This window comes from Mesoplodon densirostris, chromosome 5 (genome assembly GCF_025265405.1).
Source record: "Mesoplodon densirostris isolate mMesDen1 chromosome 5, mMesDen1 primary haplotype, whole genome shotgun sequence".
In the NCBI taxonomy this organism is placed as follows: Eukaryota; Metazoa; Chordata; class Mammalia; order Artiodactyla; family Ziphiidae; genus Mesoplodon; species Mesoplodon densirostris.
Genome location: NC_082665.1, coordinates 67,293,501 through 67,317,758, shown reverse-complemented (window position 1 = coordinate 67,317,758; position 24,258 = coordinate 67,293,501). Strand labels below are relative to the sequence as shown.

At 41.1% G+C, this 24,258-nt stretch overlaps 1 protein-coding gene across 1 annotated transcript in view; it reads left to right on the top strand.

The window, feature by feature from the left end:
* LOC132490463 (archaemetzincin-2-like) overlaps nucleotides 1-24,258 on the top strand; it is a 29,395-nt gene extending 5,137 nt beyond the window's left edge. The window contains 4 exon segments of the mRNA XM_060098814.1: nucleotides 3,363-3,487; nucleotides 23,228-23,470; nucleotides 23,787-23,970; nucleotides 24,211-24,258. Coding sequence (XP_059954797.1) covers nucleotides 3,363-3,487; nucleotides 23,228-23,470; nucleotides 23,787-23,970; nucleotides 24,211-24,258 — 600 coding nt within the window.

Below are 24,258 nucleotides of genomic sequence, written 5' to 3'. Positions count from 1 at the left end.
GGATGTTAAGTAGCTTGCCCAAGGCCTTCCAACAATTTGGGTTGACACAAGGATTAGAATATAGGTCTAAAGAACTTGTCTAGGGATGAAAAAGCAAAATTACATCCCAGAGTCACTTGCTAACTGCCTGGTCTCTGTAAAAGAATGAAACAAAGACCACCAGAGCTTTAACAGTAAAAAAAGAAAGCAGAGTAAAGTTTATTTCTGTGCCTGACAAGAAAACACTCATCAGTTAAAAAAAAAAAAATTCAGTGACTAGTTTGCTGAGAGGGAAAAGTCAGAATTTGTAAGTGCTTTAGAAAGGTAGAGGGGATTCAAGGTGGTTATGCTAAGTAAGTGTTGAAAACTAATTCTTTGGATAGAATGGAGCCAGACCCTAGGTCTTAACATGATCCATTAAAACAAGCCCCACTGTCCATTGATCTGGAGAGTCTTTAGTTAGGCCCAGTGAGGGTCTGGGTGAGGGCTCACTAGAAGTTGATGTTCCTTTTTCAGCTTCAGCTGGTTACAATAGTTAAAGATGGCATTCAGTTTTGACATCTTCTCAAACTCTCAAAATTCTCAAATATTTATCGGAATTACTCAGAGGGCTTGCTGAAACAGATTGCTGGGGCTAACCCCAGAGTTTCTGATTCAGTAGGTTTGGCATAAAGCCTGTATTTCTAACAGGTTCCCAAATGAAGTTCTGTGGCTGTCCAGGGTCCATGATTTGAGAACTACTATCCCAGACACATGATGCTATAAAGGGGAAGTTTTCATTTTATACCTCTTTGATATCAACGTCCTCTTTGGGATCTAACTACCAGATGACTCCCTTGCACCCAGGAGGGACGGAGGTCTCTCCTGATAATAACCTTCATATGCAACTTACAGAAGACCTGCCTTTTCTTCCATCAATAGTTTTCAGAGGAACTATTTTTATGGGGGAGGAGGGGATAAAGAAATTGCTCATAGAATCTAAAGTCAACACACCTTCATACCGCAAACCTTATCTATTCATTTCCCTTCCTGGTGGGGAATCAGTAGTGAATTATTTGACTTGCCTTTTTAAAAAATAGCATTACATGCATTGATTCAATCTCATTACATTTAGTTTGCTTTATTACCTTACCCTCCCTGATCAGTAATCACATTTTTCCATCCTCATAACCTTTTCCCATCTGATTTTTGATGAGTGTACAATCTGATTTATTTCTGCTGTGATTCAGCCTTACACTTCTCCAAGCTTACAATTCTCCTTGCAAGAATCCAGTGTTCTCCATTTACACCTTCACTGTTCCTTTGTTAGGCACATATCCTAAGTAAATAGTAGTTATTTATGTACCTGTTTGTGTCTTCCAGTGGACTGGTGTCTACGGAGAGAAGGAGCTTATTAGAAGGCTTTGTTTTCCTCATACCACTAGTCCAGGCCCTACTCATAATAGGTGCTTAATAAATACTGGTTTCAATTTGTTGGCAGGTCTTAATGAGATATGCCTTAGCTGATTCTTCTTTTTTAATTCATATAAGTAAAATTCACACTTTTTGGCATACAGTTCTGCATCATGACAAACATAAAAAGCCCTGTAACCACCACCACAATTAAAATACAGAACAGTTCCATAACCCTAAAAAACTCCATCATACATGCTGCCTCTTTGTAGTCAAAAACTCCCCTTTCCCTTAGTCCCTGGAGATCACTGGTCCGTTCTTTGTCCCTGTAGTTTTGCCCTTCCTGATTGTTATATAAAGGGAATGGTGCAGTGTGTAGCCTTTGGATATGGCTTAGTTCATTTAGAAAAGTGCTTTTGAGAGTCATCCATTTCAGTGACTGTATCAGTAGTTAATTCTTTGTTGCTGAGTAGTGTTCCACTGTATGGATGTTCCACAGTTTGTTTATCCATTCTCTAGCTGAAGGACCTTTGGGTTGTTTCCAGTTGTAAATATTTGCATACAGGTTTTGGGTGAACATAAGTTTTCGTTTCTCTTGGATAAGTAACTAAGAGTGGGATTGTGGAGTAATACGATAAATCTATGTTTAACTTTTTAAGAAACTGCCAGAGTTTCTTATAAGGTAGCTGTACCACTTATCAGCAATATATGAGTTCCTGTAACTTTGTCAGTTTGTTTTGCTTTAGACATTCTAATAGATGTATGGTATTTTGTCATTGTGGTACTAATCTGCATTTCCCTAACAAATAATGATACTGAGCACCTTTCCATGTGCTTATTTGCCATCCATGAATTATCTTCTTTAATGAAATATCTGTTCAAATCTTCTGCCTATTTTTTGAGTTGTTTGCTTTCTTACTGTTGAGTTTTGAGAGTTCCTTATATATTTGGGATAAAAATCCTTTGTCAGATATGTGATATGGAAATACTTCCCCCAGTCTATAACTTAACTTTACAAAGCTTTAAATTTTGATCAAGTTCCATTTATTAATTTTTTTCTTTTGGGAATCATGCTTTTGCTGCTCTAAGAACTCTGTGGCTAACTCAAACTCACAAAGATTTTCTCCTATGTTTTCTTCTCAAAGTTTTATAGTTTTACATTCTTATTTAGGCCCATGACCCATTTTGAGTTAATTTTTGTATAAGTTTGGAGCATGGTTTGAGGTTCACCTTTATGTATTTGGGCATCCAATTGTTCTTGCACCTTTTGTTGAAACAACTGTCCTTCCACTGAATTGCATTTGCCCTTTTGTCAAAACCCAATAAACTATATTTGTGTGGGTCTATTTCTGGATTTTCTATTCTGTTTTACTGATCTGTATACGTATCTTTTTACCAATACCACACAGTTTTTATTTAAAAAGACTTTTTAGGAAGTCTTGTAACCAGGTACTAAGAATCCTTCAACCTTGTTCTTTTCCAAAATTGTTTTTATTACCAACCCTCCCTAGTCAGTCCCCAACAAGGGTCTTTCTGCCTGGTGTCACTCATGCCAATAGAATGAGACCCAGTTCGGTTCAGAAGCGAGGGAAATCTTTATTCTTCGATCAAAGATTGGAGATGTGGGCTTCCCTGGTGGCGCAGTGGTTGAGAGTCCGTCTGCCAATGCAGGGCACACGGGTTCGTGCCGCGGTCCAGGAAGACCCCACGTGCCGCAGAGCGGCTGGGCCCGTGAGCCATGGCCGCTGAGCCTGCGCGTCCGGAGCCTGTGCTCTGCAACGGGAGAGGCTGCAACAGTGAGAGGCCCGCGTAACGCAAAAAAAAAAAAAAAAACACACACAAAGATTGGAGATGTGAGCTCACGCTCTAGAGCACATGCTCTCCCCAAAAAAGGCCAGCAGTGGGCGGGGCTGCTTTATATGGATCGCCTCAGTGGGGGAAGGGGGCGGAGCTCTTGCCTGGCAGGTGCAGCTGCGCTGCTCACGCTCCAGATCACCCCAGACTACAGTGCGGGCACAGCGTCTCTGCACACGGCCCACCGCCGCTGCCGCCACTGCCGCCGCCATCTTGAATTGAGTCAGGTGCAGCGTCCATGCACTCGGCCTGCTGAGCTGAGGTACTGGCGCAGCCATTTCACACTAGGAACTCTGGTCTGAAGTGCTGGGTGCAAAGCCCCTGCACGCCGCCCCCCCCCCCCCCCGCCCTCCATGAGCAAGTGAAACTAGACAAAGCGCAAAGGAAAAGAAAAAGGTAAGACTTTATCTTAACTACCCAGATTCTATTTTTATTGCCTGGGAATTGTTAATGGGCTTTGCCAGTGGCAAATCCCTCCTCTGTCTTTTGCCCTGCTCCTCAGTTTTGAGGGGCACTGAGGGCTGCAGGTCCAGCTTCTGTAACTGCTTTCTGTTGAGGGCAAGGAGCGGAACTTCTCCTCAGCTGCCTTTAGATACGTTTGATGGTCACCAGACCTCAGCCCTGACTGTTGGTATCCCTGAGTGACCACCTTTTGTCTAACCTTTTGGAGACAAAGGGCACCAGACAATTTGAAAAAGTAGTGGTTACCAGTGGGGAGAGGGAAGGGGGAGGGGCAATATAGGGGTACAGGAGTAAGAGGTACAAACTATTAGGTGTAAAATAAGGTACAAGGATATATTGTACAATATGGGGAATATAGCCAGTATTTTATAATAACTATAAATGGAGTCTAACCTTTAAAAATTGTGAATCACTATATTGTACACCTGTGACATATAATACTGAACATCAACTATACTTCAATAAAAATAAATAAATAAATAATACATGGCCCGAATATTAGCAAGAGAATAATGGTCACATGTCAATTTTCTTTCCTAAAAATGCAGTTATCTAGGTCTTTTGCCTGTAGGCAAAAGTGTGCCCTGCTGTTGAGGCTCACTGCCATGGCCTGAATATCCCTGGTCACACTTGTTGTTTTTTGGAAGAGAAGCTTCGGGTCAGAGAGAGGTTCACATGAGTAGTCAAGGGGATTCATTGCCCCAGGTTGTTTCTCCAGAGCTTGAGGCTCAGGGGCCTCTTCGCTAGAGTGTGATGTACCCATGGAGTGATCCCTGCAACTTCAGGTTGGAAAGGGTGGTTAAGATTACCAAGTGGAGTCTGTTCTCCTTAGGAGTGAGTTGGTCTTGCAGACTGCCAGCTTTCCAGGTTTTTAGGTTCACCCAGGCTCCTGGCCAGAAGGGGTGCAGGGCAAGGTCAGTGGGTGCAGGCAGCACCTGATTACCATATTTCATGAGGGCTTTCATGGTTTCTCCTATCTGGAGGGTATACTTGAGTTGTCCCATTTCAAGGGGGTTAAAGTGTCCCTTGCCTCAGGCTTGGGAATGGGTCTACCATACATGAGTTCAAATACACTAAACTTTAACCTATCTCTTGGAGTTAACAGGGCAATTAGAAGCAACTTAATCCAATTTTCTTGAGTTTCCTGACATAGCTTGGCTAAGGCCTGTTTCAAGGTCTGATTGGATCTCTCTACTACCCCTGGTGATTGGGGTCTCCAGGCTGAGTGCAAGGTCCATTTCATGCCCAGGGCACTCGTTATCCCCTTTGTCACTTGAGAGACAAATGCTGGACCATTATCACTTTGTAGGGATCCTGGGAGCCCAAACCTGGGGATTATCTCTTTTAGTAATAATTTAGCCACTTTGGCTGCCAGCAAAGAACACTTCTACCCACCCTGAAAACGTATGCCCTAGCACCAAGAGATACCTGAAGTTGCCTGATGCTCTCAGCATGACAGTGAAGTCAACCTGCATCTTCTCCAGGATATGTTTCTCTGGTCTGATGGACCTTATGTGGGGACCTCTGGGGGCTCTGGTGCTGGGGTTGTTCACTGTGCAGATGGGGCAGGTCTCAACTATCCAACTGATTATACTTTTCATGCCAGGAGTTACCATGACCTCAATTGACCAATTATATAGGGCTTCTCTCCCATAGTGAGTTCCTTGATGAGCCTACCTGACGGCTTGACAAGCTGCAGTTTAGGGAAAGAAGTATTGGCCATGTTCATCAAGTAGGCATACATGGCCTCCTGGATCTCTATTGAAGCTCCATTTTCAGGCTCTAATTCTTCCTTTGTATAGATTGGGGAATAATTGGATGGATCTGGCCTTCAAGGTATGAGGGGTAGTTGCCAAGTTACTGTTTCTAGGGCCACCCTTTTGGCAGTTGGGTCTTCCTTGTTTCCCTTTATAACCTCTGCATCCCCCTTTTGGTGACCCCCTGCAATGAATCACTGCCACTTTTTGGAAGCTGTGCTGCTTCTAAGAGTGTCAGTATGCTTATGCCATGTTTCACCTGTTTATTCTCCACAGTAAGCATACCTCTTTCCTTCCAAATAGCCCCGTGTATGTGTGTGTGTTTGTTTGTAGGATGGCATATGCATACTGAGAAGCTGTGTAAACATTTCCCTGACCTGAGCTCTAAGGCTCAAGTGAGGGCTATCAGCTCAGCCTTTTGGGCTGAAGTCCCTGGGGGTAGTGCCTCTATGACTTTGGTCTGGGAGGTTAATGTGTATCCTGCTAGCCTTTTACCCTCTCGCATAAAACTGCTCTGTGAACAATTCCTCTTCGACATTTGGGAAAGGATCACTTCCTAGGTCAGGGCAACTAGAATAGATAATGTGTATGGTTTCTACACAATCATGCTCCAGGGGCCCCATTTCTATACAATTACCCTCCACGGTAGCAGGTGGCAGGATTTAGCATGTGTCAGGTTTTCATGGTAGCAAGTGGGTTGTCTAAAAGCATAGCCTGGACTTGAATCGACCTTCTGGGGAATAACCGTTCTGTTCCCTTAGAAGTTACTAAAGTGTGAACCTGGTGTGGAGTCCATATAATGATTGGCTGACCAAACGTTAACTTTCAGCCTCCTTTAGTGGGGTTGTAGTAGCTGCTACTGCCCAGAGGCAAGGAGGCCATCCCTTAGCAATCTGATCCAATTGTTTAGAGAAATAAGCAACCACCCCAGTAAGGGGTCCCAGTTTTTGAGCTAATATCCCAAGGGTAATTCCTCTTCTCTCATGAATGAAAAGGTCAAAGGGTTTAGCTAAATCTGGGAGGACCAGGGCAGGGGCCTGAAATAATTGCTTTTTTAATTCTTGAAAGGCCCCTTGGCATTCTGAATTACATTCAAAAGGATCATCATCTTTTTCTTTTAACATTTCATATAGAGGCCTAGCCATTAGACCATAGTTAGGGGTCCAGATAGGGCAAAAACTGACCATCCCCAGGAAACCTCTAAGCTGTCTTCTAGTTTTAGGAGAGGCAAAACTGAAAATGGCTTATTTTCTTTCCTGGGGTAGGCTAATCTGACCTTCTGTGAGAATGAAGCCTAGGTAGGTCACACTAGTTTGTGACCTATTGATGGGCCAACTTTCCCCATCTCCCAGCTGGTATTGGGGCCAGGCTGTATTACATAGAAGACTGAATGCTTCTGCAGGATGCACCCTAACAGGCTGTCCTTCGGTATAGTGGACGTTTGGTTCCCCATACCTTAGATGCTCTGTTTTGGATTTGTTTCCCACTACTGAGGGGGCGTTTAGAGTGATTTACTGGCACACATTTGGCACATGATTTGACCTGAATAAGATTTCCAGTTCAAGAAATTTGGAACCAGCACCAAACTGTTAATGGATTCCTCAAAAGACCAAAATACGAGATGTCCAAATGGCATGGCCTCGATATAACTGGGGGTCCCCCTTGAATTTGTAACGGCTTGTGCTTGAGATAGTTAGTCCCCCCTCAGTCAGAACATCTCAGAGGAAGTTAGACAGGACCACCTCTGGGCCAGAACAGCTTAGCCACATTAGTTCCTCACCTACCTGGTCCGTTAGGGAGTGGCACAGCTATCTGAGGCAGCGGTCTTCTCTTTCCTCCTTTTGTTCAAAAAGTTTTCCGACTTCTCACCAGGTGAGAGCTAAAAACATGAGGGATTCCCACAGGGTACTCACCAGATCACTGGAGAGGGGAGCCCCTGGAACCTCGGTCAATAAAGAATCACCCAAGGTTCGCCTCATAGGCACAAGGGGGCAGAGGTCAGGTGGTGGGTGTTTCCTCTTCTTGTCAGCAGCTCACAGGGCTTCCCGATAAAGGAGTTCCTGGTCTTATGAGCGGCTCACAGGGCTCCCCAGCCCAGGCTCCCCAGCCCATTTCAGAGAGACTAGTGCTGGAACTGGTCAATTCACCAGTCGCACACCTACACTGGGACCCTTTCTCACTCAGGCATCCCTCGTGCCTTTCCCTGAACTCCTCATTCCGTTTTGTCAGGCGGTCCTTATTACCTGGGCCTCTTCCCAGTCTCACCTTTGTGAACCTCCAAAAGCCTTCTCCATCCTCCTGATGGAGCCAGGGTGAGCCTGGAGCCTAGTGGATAGGTGCAGGCAAAAAGGCCACAGTCCATCCCACCTGCGGTGTCAAAATTTGTTCCCGATCCTTTTGAGTCAGATCCCAACAAGGGTCCTCCTGGATGGTGTCATTTGAGCCAATAGAAGGAGACTGAGTTCGGGCCAGAAGCAAAGGGAAGCTTTATTCTTTCATCAGAGAATGGAGGGGTAACAAGCTTATGCTCTAGAGCACTTGCTCTCCCTGAAAGGCCGTGGGAGGGGCTGCTTTATAGGGATCTCATCAGCAGGGATGGGGGTGGAGTTCTTGAGGGTCCAGGCACAACTGTGCTGCTCATGCTCCAGACTGCAGTGTTGGCTCAGCATCTTTGCACACACACACCCCCAAATGAGGTGTTGACGCAACCATTTTGCGCTAGGAACTCTGGTCTGAAGTGCCAGGTGCGAGGCCTCTGCACGCGGCACCCTCTGAGCAAGTGAAACTAGGCTAACCACAAAGGAAAAGGAAAAGGTTAGACTTTATTACCCAGATTTTATTTTTATTTCCCGGGAATTGTTAACAGGCTTTGCTGGTGACATTTTTACTATTTTAATTTCTTTGCCTTTCCATATACATTTTAGAATCAGGTTGTGAATATCCGCAAAAAATTCTACCCTCAGTTGATTCTTAACTTATACCATTTACAGTGGCTAGCCTATGGTTCTCAAACTCCAGTGTGCTTAATAATTATAAAACGCACATGCCTGGGCCCAACTCTGAATATTCTTATTCAGTAGTTCTGCCTCTTTTAACACTATCCCTAAGGTGAACTAATGTAGGTGGTCATGGACTATGATTATGTCCTAGCTTCCCTGGAACCTAGGAAATGCTCCACAAGCTTTGAGGAATCTTATAAATATTACATCCACAAACTTGGTGAAAGGACACGGCATTGGATTCACAGTTAAACCTAATAGCTGTTACTATATGTTATACAATATTGTGGCCAGTCAGTTTTGTCCATCCAGTGCTGGAACACAAACCAGAACCTCACAGATGTCTAACTACCCTGCTTTAGATGATGAGAAAAAATGATGTGGATTTCCTTGTTCTGTGAGTAGCTCCTCTGTGGGAGGTATTCCATGGACCGCTTCCATGAACATTTTCTTATACTCAGGGCAGAATTCTTAAACCATTCTCAGACAAGGAAAAACTGGATTGGAGGGATTCACAAGATAAGTGAGAGAGTTGCGAGGAGAAGCATTAATCAAATGAATAGATTCTCTAGAGAAAAATTGGATTAATGACCGTAAATATTACCTTTGTTGTACATTGAAATACGAAGAGACCAACTTGCTCAGGGAATTGGACATCCTTGTTAATTTAATTTTCTGGGTAATGGGAGATGGAAGGTTAACTGAAAAAATCTTCCAGTAGAAAAATCTTTCTAAAATGAATTAGTGTACTTTCCGTGTTAATTTATTACTAAGTATTCACTGCTTTGCTCATTTCCTAAGGGTAGGAAATAACAATTTACAAAACCCAAAGTGAATTCAGGAGGCTTCTCACAGGTCCCTAGACCGAGAGACTCACTGAATAGTCCTGGCAAACAGGTGGGAGAAAATACATTATTGTAGAATGTCACTGGGGAAGTGAACTCCTTTCCAGGTATTAATTGCTTTGCTAATAGGCCAAAGCTGCTTAGAAAGGGGGAGGGGAAAGTAACAATTTAGAGGAAAACCAACCTTCAGTCTTAAAAGAGCCTTCTCAGAAGCCCCAGAATCAGCAGCCCTTGTGAAAAGGTCCGGCATATGGCAATATTGGTTCCCATTGGGAGAAGCAAATAGGAGATCCCACCACCCAGCACAGGACACTTCTTGGTCTTAAATTTTATCAAGTAACCACCTATTCTTGACTCTTCCTTTAAGTCTTCTTGAGGCACCATAGGGAGGCTTGATGAATCTTTCATTGGGCAGTGTAGTCTAGGGGTTCCTAGGTGGGCTTGGACCAGGATGCCTACATCTACACCCTGGCTTCACCTTTTGTTGGTTATATGACCTTGGAAAAGTCATTGCACTTCTCTTTCCCTCAGTTTTACTATCTGCAAAATGGATGAAACAATAGTACCTACCTCATAGAGTTTTTTATTGGAATTAGCAAATGGGTTCATGTATAATTATAAGATATGCGGAATAGTCCGTGGATAGTAATCAGTACTTACATGTTAGCCACTACTACTAATAAAATTATTTTTTTATGAGGAAGGATTTAAGACCAAGAAAGCATACTTTCTGAGGCAGATGTTGTAGGACTTGGGTGCTGTTCCTCTTTTTGCCTGAATTGCTACCATATATTTGTTGTATATAAACAAGGTGGTTAGGTCTGCAGCATAGCTGCAGCTTTCCCTGCCCAGTTATGCTTCTTCCCTACTCTCCTTCCACAGGTGTCAGACCTACCTCCCAGTCTGAAACGTTTCCCTGCCCTAGCCTGCTTCCATGCCCTTTATCTTGACTCTTGAACTCTTGACTCTGTCCCATTGTGCTTCCTGGAGGACCCAAACTGACACACTGGGCTCATTGGCCCCCAAGAACACCTCTGAGGACAGAGCCCACTGGGCCCTCTCGTGAGAGGCAGTATCTCACACTGAATCCTCAGCAATAAACCCTCAGACAGTGGACACGGAGCTGCTGGATGAGGAGGGTTACAGGCAGAGGACTGAACGTACCAGCACTATCTTAGTTCTTCCACTTGAAAGTTGTGCCTTTGGAGGATTAAGAAGATTACTGGAAGGGAATAGGTATCTCAGAAGATGGTGTCAATATGTTTCTTCTCAACTCTGATTTATAATACCAAAATGACAGATTCCTGGCAAAGCAAGGGACACAGGTTAGGAAGATTAAAAAAAAAAAATGTTTTAGGGACAAAGCTTACTAGCCAAAGGGCTCCACATGAAGTTTGAAGGGAAGGGAGAAAAAGGCTCAGAAGAAACTTTTAAATCACGTGAATGGAAGTTATTATGAATGACATAGAAAAAAGATTCACAGTGGGAGAAAGAGAAGCCCAGTAATTCTAAGAAAATAACAGAGAACCAGACTGGGAATAATATTTAAGGCTCAATTATTCATGTTTCAATGTATAAGGTAATACAATATAACTGACACTTTAAGATAAGCAAATTGTCCCAGGTTGGATTTCTCAGGAAACAAGCACTGAGACAGAGATTAGCTTGCAGGAAGTTTATTAGGGAGTGCTCTTGGGATTAATACCTGTGAACTGGAAGGAAAGAAGCAGAACTGATCAGAGGGAGAGGTGGAGTTTCTGTGCCGTCTCAATGGAATGTCTCAGCCAATCTTGTTGAGGATGACCCTCAGAGCTATCCTGAACTGAGGCAAGAAGGCCTGGCCTTTACCCCCACATCAGTCAGTCATTGGATGCAGGTCACCCTGGAAGGGGCATGGCCTTGGGAGATGAGGCAGCTCTCCCTAGCTGAGACAGTCCCCGAAGAGACTAACAGGTGAAGACCAGCTTCAGTGTCATTCCCAGTAGCTTGAGTAATAATTCCTTTATTCCTGAAGGGGAATGGGTGGTACATCATAGCATCCACCTCACAGATAAGTATAATTTCATAGATCTTACTGAGACTTGGGCAAATGAAACTGGTTTAAGCAATGAAATGGTATGTTTTTCAATGTAAACATATCTGATAAAAATGGATATATAGTACCACCATATATGTATAGTGTTAAAACTGCAAATGTATGGAATCCACAAGTACAGTATACAGCATATGGAGAGGATTAAATGAGAATGAGAGAGTACTGTCATTTGTGGGAGCATGCTAAGAATGCCAGGCTAAACAGGAGGATGCTTCCCTATATCAAATGATAAAAATGTCACAGAGGCAGGAAGTAATATTGTTATTTACTTCAACTACTTGGACGGCTGTTCAAAATCTCTACAACAATCTTAGAATTTAATACATCCTTGACTTGCCTTCCTAATAATTTCTTCTTTCAAAAAGTACAAGAAGGAATGAAGGGAACTGCTATGCTAGACTCAATCTGACCAGCAAGGAAGGATTTGTTGGTGATGTTTATATGATAGAAATCTTTTAACAAACATGAAATAAAATGCAGTCCTTGCCTTCCTGAAGAAGAAAGAAAGGGATCATGTCATTCTAGAATCTGTAATAGAAAAAAACAAAAAAAGAACCTTTCATCATAATAGACATGTAATTGAGGCTTTAGGAAAACAAACTTCAACAAGTTCATAGAAATAAAAATATAACCCCAAGCCCAGAGGCAGTAAAAAGGACGTTGGCTTTTCTTAATTGTGAAACTGAGAAAAATTAAACTTTGTACTATACTAATTACCTGCAGAAGCCAATATGATCCAACATGGAGTTCTCCAGTGAGTCTATGTTTTGAAATGACACATACAAAAGATGAAAGAAAGGTCACAAACCAAGATGAATAAAAAAGTTATAAAAACATTGTAAGAAAGTGACACAAGGCAAAAATCCAGAATGAGGTGAGGAGTGCTAAATGGTAAGGACCACAGAAAGGGCTTTAAAAACACACACACAGTTTGAAGCAAGATGAAGGAACGGATAAGCTGACTGCTTAGAGAAGATTCTATTAAATGATAACGGAGAAAAGGCAAAGCTACTCAATTGCTTCTTTCTTCTCCAATAAGGAACATGATCTTCAAACTGAGAAGGGTATAATAGATATCACAGAGAATAAATTGAAGCCCAATCTCAATGAGGAGAGAGTCAGAGAGAACTGGTATGCAGGCTTTGCAGGTCTCAGGGAAATAGAAAATAGGACAGGTGCCAGAAATCTAAGCCAGGCAAAAATACAGATTTTCTAAAAGGAGAAAAAATGGATTATGGAATCTATAGAGTGAGCTTAGCATTACTTTCTGCAATATTCTAGAATGCATATTACATAAACATTTGTGAGCTAAGCGTTAAGACACTGAATTAACTTCATATTATTTTCCGATAGAGCTAAAAGATAGATAGAATGTAAGAATACCAGGCATAATTAATCTTTTTTCAGCACGATATTTTGCAAAGATGCTCATAATATTCGTTTGAACAAGATGAAGGGATGTTGCCCAGTTTGTACACTGGTTAGAGGGATCCACTGCTGACCAGACAATTGCATTCAAATGTCTGTAAATTGATCCATGTCCATCATAGAGGAAGGCCTCTAAGGCTGTAATGTGTAGCTCTGTACATGTTCTTTTCCTTTTCAACACTTTTTTGGGAAGGTGCATATGAAGACACTATAAAACAGAGTAAAGATAATATTGTGAAAAGAATAAGAATAAGCAATTCATAGAAAAGGAAATAGCTCCTCAGCCGCATTAGGAATTGGAGCAATTCAGGTTAGTAAAAATTAAAGGAATTTGTACTAATCAATGTTACTGAAAGTGTGGGAGAATGCTCCCCTTGTACACATCGGCAGGAATATACATTGGAAGCCCTTTTTGCAGGACAATTTTCGCATTTGTTATCAACATTTGAAAAGCATAAACTTTTTCAATTCCATTGCCAGGTACATAGCCTAGAGAAATTCCTGCAAGTGTACCCGAAGAATCAGGTACAAGGTATTTGTTACAGTATTTTTTTAATAACAAAACTGAAAGGCAAGTTTAATGTCTATCAACAAGAGGAAAGTTAAATAAGTAATACACATCCCTACAATGGAACACTGTGCATGAGATAAAAAAATGACTAGTATATGTAAATGCTGAAATGGAAAGGACTCTAAAATATATTATGAAGTGAAACGGCAAATTTCAGAAAAAAAGTACAGTATGATATCCCACAAAATGAACTATTTCTAAGAGTAAAGAAGTGCATGGGAAAAGTCTTGAAGAATACATTCCAAGCCACATTGGGTGAATGCCTCTGGAGAGGAACAATGGGGTCAGAGGAAGAAGGGCCAAAGGGGATGTTCACTTAATCTATGGGGTTCGGTTTTGTGCAATGTTAATGTTATTTAGCATGTTACCGTAAAATTAAAAATAAATTTAAAATTTTTAATTAAAAAATAAGTTAGATAATTTTAAAAATATATAATATTTTAAAGAAAAAAGGCAGCAAGGCACTACTCTGAAGACACATATCCTCTGCGCTTGCTAGTAAGTCACCTTGCTGCTCTGAGCTTCAAGGGCCCTGTGAAAAAGAGAATGAGCGCTGCCCTGAGACATTGATGATAAAACGAGATAAAAACAACAAGGTTTCACAAACTTCACAGTGCAATGAAATTTCTTATAATTAAGGTATATCCAAGTAGAAGTTTCAGTGGACCAGGGTTAGGAGGGTAAGTTAATAAACTGATCGAAATAGGGTCGAAATTCTCTTAATGAATTGGAACAATTGGCCTCACACAACCAGAATAATGGACTAGGGAAGAGTATAAACTTTTATTTAAAGGTTCAGAACATGAACTGCATAAGTGCAGGATATAAGAAACCTAGTGTTAGAATCATCATTGTAGAAGCAGTTCTACAATGTAGATGCTAAAAATATAACATAATTTCAAGCCATATTAGGAGAAGCCTTGGGAAGAGAGATGTGGCCACAGTTGCCACCTGAGTCATCCACCGAGATTGACTGGTCTAAGCTTGTTGACCAATTTGAAACACTGACGTAGGTATCATACAGGACATAACAGGTTTCTCTGAACTTCTCTTCGTTGAATGCCATACCATTTAGCATTTAATATTTCAATAATTTTCACTGTTGTTCCCATTATATTCTAAGCTCCTTAAGGGCACACACCATAGATCATACTTTTTCATTCCCTGTAAAACTTGGAGGAGAACTGAGCATATAAAAGACATTTAGTAAATATTGAACATAATAAAACAGATTTTAAAGACTGAAGATAATGCAGGCCCCGCATCCGTCATTCTGAGGTCAGTGATCCCATACATGATTCTAAGAGTAGATGTAAGGCAGTGGTTGTACCTCTACTGCCAGTTGACTCTTTTGTTACTTTTATATGACCTTGTTTTCTTGGGATGTTCTTTTTTCTTAAGCAGAGTACAGTGGAAATTTCAGTGGATTCATTACTGTATCATATTACTAAAGGTTTTATGTGCAGAGGATTTTATGTTACAGGTGACAGAAATAGCTAAGCCACCTGTAAGAATGTGGGAATAAGTTATCCATCAATCAGAAACAACTGGGGAAACAGCTATTTAAGCAAGAAAGCCCTTTATAGAGTTTTAGGAGAATTCAGACAGGTACAATTTTTCTCTCTGTTAAAAAAATCCACTCAGGGTACTAATTTTAGCTTTCTCAGAGTTGTGATACTCTCAAAGGAGGAAATATGTCCATTGGAATATGTGGAAAGGTGGGAGCAGTTTTTATCACTTTGTGTTGTTTCAGTGAATCCTTCTTCCCTAGCATCTATCTGTGATTTGTCTCAGAATCAGCTGATATACTTTTTAAAAAGATATATATGACTTGGTCTCCCTCCTGGTCTGAAACGGAGCCCCAAGTTCATGAATTTTTAAGTGTTTTTATGATGCATGGCCAGGAATGAAAAGAACTTGGCTATCGCTATAGAAAATAAATTTTGAAACCTTAATGATATGTTTCTCCTACTGTTGTGTTTTAAATACTGTCTTCATCTAATTCAATTAATCAGTGATTTGGGTTTGAGAAGAAAACAAAAGGAAATATATTCTGGAATTTTACTGGTGAGATTAGAAAATAAGGTCAGGCATGTGTCACAGTGGGGATGGATGTATTTGTTATTTGGGATCATGGCAGGGAACTGATAAAACATACAAATAGGATAATTGGGGAGAGTTTAAAGAAGCTATTTACAAGGTGTGGAGAGGATAGGGAAGTCACAAGGGGTGGGTAAGTGCCGCAGCTAGCAATGGTGGGAACCACTGAACCTGGACGGACAGGAGAAAGGAGTGATGGCCAGAACTCCAGCTGTAGGAGAGGGTCACCCAACAGGGAGAGAAACAACCTGCACCTCAGCCGGGAGGGAACTGGGGTACTAAATGCCCAAACCTTGCCCTTCTGCTACCTTCCCATCTTCCGCCAGCCCCTCCCACTGGCCAAACCTAACTGGAGGCAGAAGGCAAGGAAGCTGGTTGATGAAGTACACATAAGTCAGCCTCTCGTGGCACAGTGCAGGGTGGAGAAGGATGGAAAATGGATTTAGAGGAGTAAACGGAGAATAGCTAGCACAATGGATTGTCCCCATGCACCCCCATGAACACTTCCGCTTCTTTGTTTGTTTACCAATTTTAATTTCTTAAATGTAGAAAACATTGGCAAACTTTCTAGTTGCTTGGTACCTGATCATTGTTAAGCTATTTGGGGAAGCTTCCATGTTCAGAGCCCTGGCTCTACAAAATAGAAAACAGAAAACTAGCTTCCCCAGCCCCTCATTTGCAGCTGGCTTGAGGTGTGAGCTGTAGTACATCAATTAGACATAACAAAGCACAGCAGATTCCTGCTTGAAGAAAGAAGCTTTGCATATTTTGCTACTCAGGATGGCAAGAGAGGTGACTGGCTTTCAGAATTGGTAGGATTACACCTGATCTCCCATGACTGGAGGAGTACCAACACACTGCACAATTCCAGCAGGTGTCATTCAAAGCATGGTGTATTCTACACAGAAATAGCACTGATGCTAGTGGCAGTTGTAGTTTCAGTAAAGCCAAGTTCCTCTAAGCAACTAGTTCACTATAGCATCCATTGCTCAGTGCTTGAAACAGTAGTGGTTTTCTCAGCAGGCTACTTCTAAAGTTTGGGGCCCTGTTTCTGGAAGCTTATTCTCAGGCCTGATTCTAGCCTTCCCAACGATTTTGTGAGCTACACAAAACCCTAGTAATAAGTTATTTTTCTGTTTAATCAGCTAGAGTCAGGTTCTGATGCTTGTAAGTGTGGACCCTGAAATACACAATACTTCTTTTTTTTCTATACATTTATTTTATTATTTATTTATTTTTGTGTGTGTTGGGTCTTTGTTGCTGTGTGCGGGCTTTCTCTAGTTGCGGTGAGCGGGGGCTACTCTTTCTTGCAGTACATGGGCTTCTCATTGCGGTGGCTTCACTTGTTGTGGAGCACGGGCTCTAGGCGCACGGGCTTCAGTAGTTGTGGCACACGGTCTCAGTAGTTGTGGCACATGGTCTCAGTAGTTGTGGCTCTCAGTCTGTAGAGCGCAGGCTCAGTAGTTGTGGCACACAGGCTTAGTCGCTTCGTGGCATGTGGGACCTTCCTGGACCAGGGCTCGAACCCGTGTCCCCTGCATTAGCAGGCGGATTCTTAACCACTGCGCCACCAGGGAAGTCCCCACACTACTTCTATTTTCATTTCTATTCTTATTTTTTATTCTCTTTTATTTATCTAAATTGGACACAATATGACCATGTGAGAGATAGAATAAGGAGCATCCTGGCTAACTGCTTTCTATCTGAAGCAAGAAATGCTGGTATGCACATATTTGTATTTGAAAAAAGCACAGTAGATTGAAATTGAGACCTTATGAAACCTGGATGTGATTTGTTCTGTGAAATGCCTCTACTTTGTAAATAATTAAGCATCGCGGTAGAACTCATTTATCAAGTATCCTAGTTCTATCACTCCTGATATATGCTACAGACAACTTTGTTGGAGAAATACAAACCTAGGAGAACCCAATTACTCAGGCTCTAGCTTTGCTACCAGAATACCATGTAACCTTGAGCAAAAGCTTTCTCTATGCGTCTCCTTTTCCAGGTCCAGAAGTGAGAGGTCTACAATATGTGATCTTTGATGTTCCTTTGAACTCTAAAATCCCATGATTATATATCTTCCTCAAGACCTTAAGAGAATATACTTAGCTTTTTCTGGATTTTAGGTCCTGAGGGACCAGAGAATTTTCAAATCAATTCAGGTACTGAGCTCTAGATTCTATAACAATAGTTTAACCCTTGACAAAGAAAATCTTACTCTATTATTTTTAGAATCAGCAAGTCATTCTAACTTTGCTAATTACAAAAATTCCCATTCATACCTTAAACATTACAACCCATGGCCTATGTTCTAATTAATGGTCACTTTGTCACAGAAAATTGAAAGTTTGGCAAGGGAGATTTTTCAAAACAACTGCTGGACTTCTAATAAGATGGGACAGGGAGTTCACACTTTGGCATTGCTGTTCTTCCCTCAAATACATGGTAAAGATAAACTATGAAAAAGAAAATTAAAATAACATTGCAGAGTTCAAGGGGGGGAAAAAAAGATTGCTGTCTCCAAGGATGAGAAAAAAAAACAACAGAATACCAAAGAGTGAGTAAGGCTAAAGCCATGGACCTGCCAGTCTCCAGGTCCAGAATTAGGTGGTAAAGGCTGTGTGACTGGAAGTCTACTCCACTTGGGACAAGGGACTTCAATTAGGATCATCACCTTAGCCAGAAACTGTCTAAGCTATGAGTTAGGAAAGTCTAGGTAGCTAGGAAGGTGAGAGGACACAGATCCAACCTTGAAAGCAGGAAAAGAACCAAGCCACATGTTGGCCTGGTGACTGGACCTGAGGTATCTCTGACATCACCATGGCCAAGAGCCCTGAACAGCCTTTATAGAATCTGGTTCTGAAACAGAATTCCAGGGGGCCAAGTGAAGAGACAATCACAAAACCAATGAATTTGGAGAAGTAGACACAGGAAAGGAGGAAAGAAAAAAAAGAGACTGAAAACAAACAACAATAAAAACATTTCAACTCAAAATTAGCTTGCAAATCAAAATTCCAATAGCCATGAAATCTAATCCTAAAAAAATGAAGTGAATAAAATATGAAATCAAAACATGAATTCACTCCAGAAGGAAATTAATTGTAATGAATATATATTATGAGTATAACAAAATGGTTAAAACAAGGAAGCTCAAAGAGATAAATAAGAGAATAAAAAGTTATAAAAAGAAGCAGCTATTATGGAACAAAAACAGGCATAAATGAATCAAAAACAGCTGGATATGCAAAATGACCAAATAGAACTACTCTTCAAGTAGCCCCTCGAAATTTTAAAATTACTTAATAGACAGAATGAGCTCTAGACTCAGTGAAGAAAGTACTGGTTACTGGAAAGCTCACATTGAGGAATTCACCCCAAATTTAACATGGAGAGACAAAGAGTTTAAATATACAAAAGAGTGGTTACAGGCATATAATATGAGTCTCAGAAAAAGAGAATGAAAAGAATGACAGCATAAGTTGCTTCACATAAAAGTAATGGCTGAGAATTCTCCAGAGCAAAAGAAAGACATAAATCCTCAGATTGAAAGTTCACTCTTAGTAACGAAAGGATAAATAAAAATAAATCCCCACCTAGGAATGTTGTCATGAGACTTAGAACATAAAGAATAAAAGGAAATCTTAAATGTGCCAAAAAAAACCACCACAGATTATTATTAAAAAAACCCCACAGATTATCAGACTTCTCAGCAGCAACATTAAATACTACAAAACAATAGAGAAAGCAGTCTTCAAAATGCTGAATGAACAAAACTTTCAACTTAGACTATTATATTCAGCCAAACCACAATTTGAGTGATGAAGAAAAATAAAGATATTTTCAGACACACAAAACTAAAACTATTTATAATCCACAGACCTCCATTGAAAGAACTTTTGCTTTGCCAACCAGGCTTCCTGCCCATCTCTTCTTCAGCAGTTCTCCACCCCAGACCGCTCCTACCTCACTTTCCTCCCTGCCTCTGACGTGCTTGGTGCCCTGATAGTGTACACACCATTAACCCTTTCCCTCTGGTCTCTCTCTACTCTTCCTCACTTTACTGTCCCCCTCCTTTGACCTGGTTCTCTTTATCCCCATGGTACCAAGCAACTGCCGTCTCCTGCATCTCACCCTCTAAGCCAACCAGCCACATATCTGTTGCTGGATTTTCTGCTATCTTCTTCCCTAGAGCGTGCAACCCAGGCAACCTAAGCCTGGAAGCATAAGAAAGGCTTCCCCATTATCCTTTACGCAATTGGGTTAGTGCAGGAGGTAGATGAAATATGTAGAAATAAGAGTGCCAGGGAGAAAAGGAAGAGGTCCAGGTCATAAGAAGAAAGATATAACAGGAAGGAACACTGAGAATTCCAACTATTGCTATAAGTCACGCTCCTAAAATCTGTCCCTCTTTCCACTGGGGGATGTATATGTGTGTGTGAGAGAGAGAGAGAGACAGAGAGACAGAAAGGGAAATGAGATTGAGATTTTGCAGTTTTTAAATACATGTGTCTCAATTCGGGAATAGCTAATACAATAACACTTTAGTTTCCTGACCATCTTGGATAATAGGGTTTAATGGAATTTCCCATCTAAACATGAGTCATTCTCATTTGTGCTGTGAAATTGCCACGGACAGGGATCCTTCCACAAAAGAGTGCATTGACCTAAGGCCTGATCTTTCCCCAGTGCACAGTCTTACTGGTCAAGGCCTCAATTCTCCATCTACAGTCAGGCAGCTTGATCTGTGCTCTCCATGCAGGAGGACCCTGGCTTAGCATGTATGCCTTCTTTTCAGTTTCTAGGGTTTGCATATTGTTTTGAGGGTGGTGTTTGTGGAGGTTTTTGCAGTAATAAAGGACTGTTTTATTTCAGGCCTCTTGACCAATTTAATGACCTATTAAAGCCACCTAACAACTTTTAAAGAGGCTTCACAGAAATAAAATTCAGACCATTTCTGTTGACTTTGGCACACTGAAATTTAATTTCCCCAAAGCATCACATAAGTAAAGAGCAGAAAACTTCCAAATATGACAGGAGCTGACAGGTATTATTCTTTATTGATGAGAAATATAAGAAGTAGATTCACTCTAAAAAGCCAAGTAATTTGAGAGTTCTCATTTAAAAATAAGAGATTAACATATGCACCATTTCACAGCAGATTTTGCAAATGAAATGTCTTTTTGAGGCATTTATTTCTCTTTTCTTTGAGTATAGAAAGAGGCAGAGGGAAAAAAATTCAGGTTTTTCTGGCATTGCCTTAGAGATGGCCATGATTAACTTTTGGAGTCTTATTTTTTAACCTGCTTTTTTTCTCTTAATACATATAATAGTTAGTTTAATATATCATAAAATTTTCTTATGAAATTCAATATTACTACAACATAACATTATTTTATAATTGTATAGTATTCCACTGTGTGACCATATCATAATTTGTTTAAAGGAGGATTCTCTTTTTGGCTATTTGACTGTTTCCAATTTCTCACAATGACAAATATTGTTGCAACAAATAACCTTCTACAAAGTTTTTTTTTAATTTGCACATCTTGGATTATCTTTTTTCCTTCCTGAAGGCTGGAGTAAATGACTTGAGAGATAACTTTCAAGTGCCAATTTTCTTCAAGCTCAGGCTCTCCCAGGAATGTTGACCTTCTGGTTCACAGTGGTATCAATTACCGGAAGGCTTGATGTTAGTAGTAAGATGGTGCATCATTCTTAATGGACAGGCTTATGGTTAGTAAACTCTTCATTTCCATCTTGAAACCCTAGATTTGTTTTTGCCATTCTATTCAAACCAATTTAAAAAATCAAAAACAAGTCCTGAACTAACAAGCCAAATTTTTGAAGCAGCTGAAATTAATTTTGATGTGTTTAATATGAGGTTGGGAACTATTCTCTGAGAATTGTTGTTTTTAGAGTTTTTGTAGCTCTTCCTATGCCTTTCCAATGCCAATTCATTGTTAAGTGTATCAGATCTGTAATGTACATTTTAATTAACTCCGTGGTTGAGCCAAATAGAATTCTGCAAAACGTGATTGAAATGTTGGAGACGCTTGATGGGCATCTTAACACATAGTTCAGTCCTATTTAACATGAGTCACAAAAAAGGCATCTTTGGCTCATGAATCTGCCGCCCTTACATTAGCAGTCACTCAAATCCCAGCAGGCAGAAAATGAAGTCACTTTGGACCAAAGCCTAAGAACACAATGACTCAGAACACAAAATCTTCACTTAGGGAGGAGTTTGAACATAAACAGTTCCACTAATGTCCAGGGAGTTTGAATTCTACTTCTAGTTAGGAGGACTATTACAAATAGCCAAAAAAGTAGGGGAGAGAGAAGGGGGATAGAATTTTCTCCTATTTATCTGTTTCATTTGATTATTTCTCCCTTATTGGTGCTTTTTGATGGTACAATATCTAAATACATAATCATGGAATACTATAGTTCTCATAATTTCATCATCAATAAAAAAAAAAGAGGAAGAAAATGTAGGTTTATTCAAGCTGACCTAATTACTATAAAGTAACCTTGATAGATTAAAATAATATCTTTTTTTTCTGAATATAAATAATATTCTGAGTATCTTGGGTTTCCAAGGTGCAGTAGCTGAAAATTAAGTTTATGGCCTATGGCAAAAACAACATTTCTTAAGATATGTCAGATTTTCTCACTGAAAACAAATAACTAGGGAAAGTGAGGATAATGAAAGCATAGAATTTCCAAGTTAATTCCTAATATTTTTAGCAGTCCTGACCCCAGAAGAATTATAATTGGTTTTTAATAAAGGCCAATTCAATAGCATCAGTGTAGAATGTGATATTCATGGCACCTTCCATAATCATGGCTTGTTTTCTTATAAACCTCTATCCTTCAAGTTGTAAAAATCGGATAACTCTGCCTTGCTCATTAATAGTTTATATGAGTTCAGACTAAAAGGATGCCAGAGAAAGAAAGACAAGCCTTCAGAAGGGTTGGGAGAGGAACCCGGAGGAGAAACAGAGCCTATGCTGAGAGCCTGGGGGCATGTGGGGCATGATTTCAACCATACTCTCCACCCACACAACTGAGCCAGAGGAACATGTGGGGAGCACAGAGTGAGTGCAAGAATAAAAGTCCCTTCATGTTCTCTCTTTATAATCGAAATGAAGGAAACCATGTGATCTTCTATCATCCATTTGTAACTCAAGGTGAATTAGAGTTGGGAAATTAACAAAAATGCCTAGGGTCAATGTGCTATGACTCTGGAGAGAAAGAGCAGAATCAGGATGTAATAAGATGAGTCTGGGCTTATTGCCAAGCTGGCCAGGCTACAAGGATGGGATTGGACTTCTCCCTGAGGAATATGAGCATATAAGTCACCAGATGACAGGGCCCCATTCCCTGACTCAGTACGTAGAAAATAGGAACCACTGGGGAAGGTTGCAAGGGGTGTTATATACCAATAAGAATAAACAACACCAGCACTCTAGAGTTTACAAAGCACTTTCAACTTCTTTTTCTCATATCTATTCCATGGACTCCTCACATTTCCAACAATGGGTAAACTCTTAAGAGAAATGATACCGGAAATAGTGTGTAATTCCCACGTTACCAGGGAAAGATTCAGTAAAGGGTTGCAAATAAACTCATGAGAGAATCAGGTTCTGAGGGAGTAGTTAGCACACAACAGAGTGTAGCACTCTGGACTTGCTGCACTCTTGGGCTCACTTAACAGGCTCGGTTTTGTTCTGCTCTCCCAGGGTGTTCAGAGAGATAGAATGTTCCACTACTTGTGGAGAAGAACCTGTACGGGCCAGTCCTACCCAGACTGTGGTAAAGAGATACCAGACGGGGCTGGGAAGACCTTGCTGCCTACAAGCCTTCACTCTCCTCCTAGGTGGCCACATGATATTTCCAGAGGAAATATATCAGATATTTCCATCTGACACTATTTCCACTATTCATCCACTTTCCAATCAAGTGAGGCTGGCATCCTCAAGTGGGTAAGTCAGTGACCAAGACTGAACTCTCTCCCATACTTCAGATTCCCAGTGCATGGTTTAGCCCTGGGAAAGAGGGTCCTGCATTGATACAATAACCCTCATGAAGTAGGGTTACAAGCAATATCTAGTTTTGCCTTCAATATCATAGCTCTGTGTTTTACTAACACAAATCCACACCATCTATAGGGGGCATTAAATCCTGGAGAACCATCTGAGCTGAAGCCAACAGCTCTTCAATGTTATATTCATGGCAAGGCTCTAGAATTTTACAGCCAGTTTTGGCCTTGCCCCATTGTGAAAGCCTATGACCCTAAAGGGCCCTGGACCAGGCTTGCAGCAGCACCAACTGTGGGTCCAGCAGTCTGAGCTCTTTCAAGCATCAACTCATTCATGGAGAGGAGTTCTTAGTTTTAGAGAATGAGGGGGAAGCATTCAGTGGAGGTATCTTGCATCTCTCCCTGCTCAAGCTTAAGTCCTCATTCAGCCCTAAAGCCCTGGAGGTAAGTGGTGAAGCCCCTGGGGCTGCTGGAGATGGCTCTGGAGTTCTCCAGGCCTTGGGGTTAGGCCTGCAAGTGAGTCAGTAGCACGTTAACCTGAGGTTTGGTGGTAAGGGAGCAACAACCCTTGGGGATCCTATGAAGCCAAATGGGTGGCAAGCAGGGCTCAGAAGGCTCCCTCTGAGGTCCTCCTAAGCAGCTGGGTTACAGGATGGAATTTCTCTGGGCCTTTCACTGTTCTAGCTGCCACCTCAGTCTTCTGTGAGCATTCGCAAAAAGAAGACCCAGTGA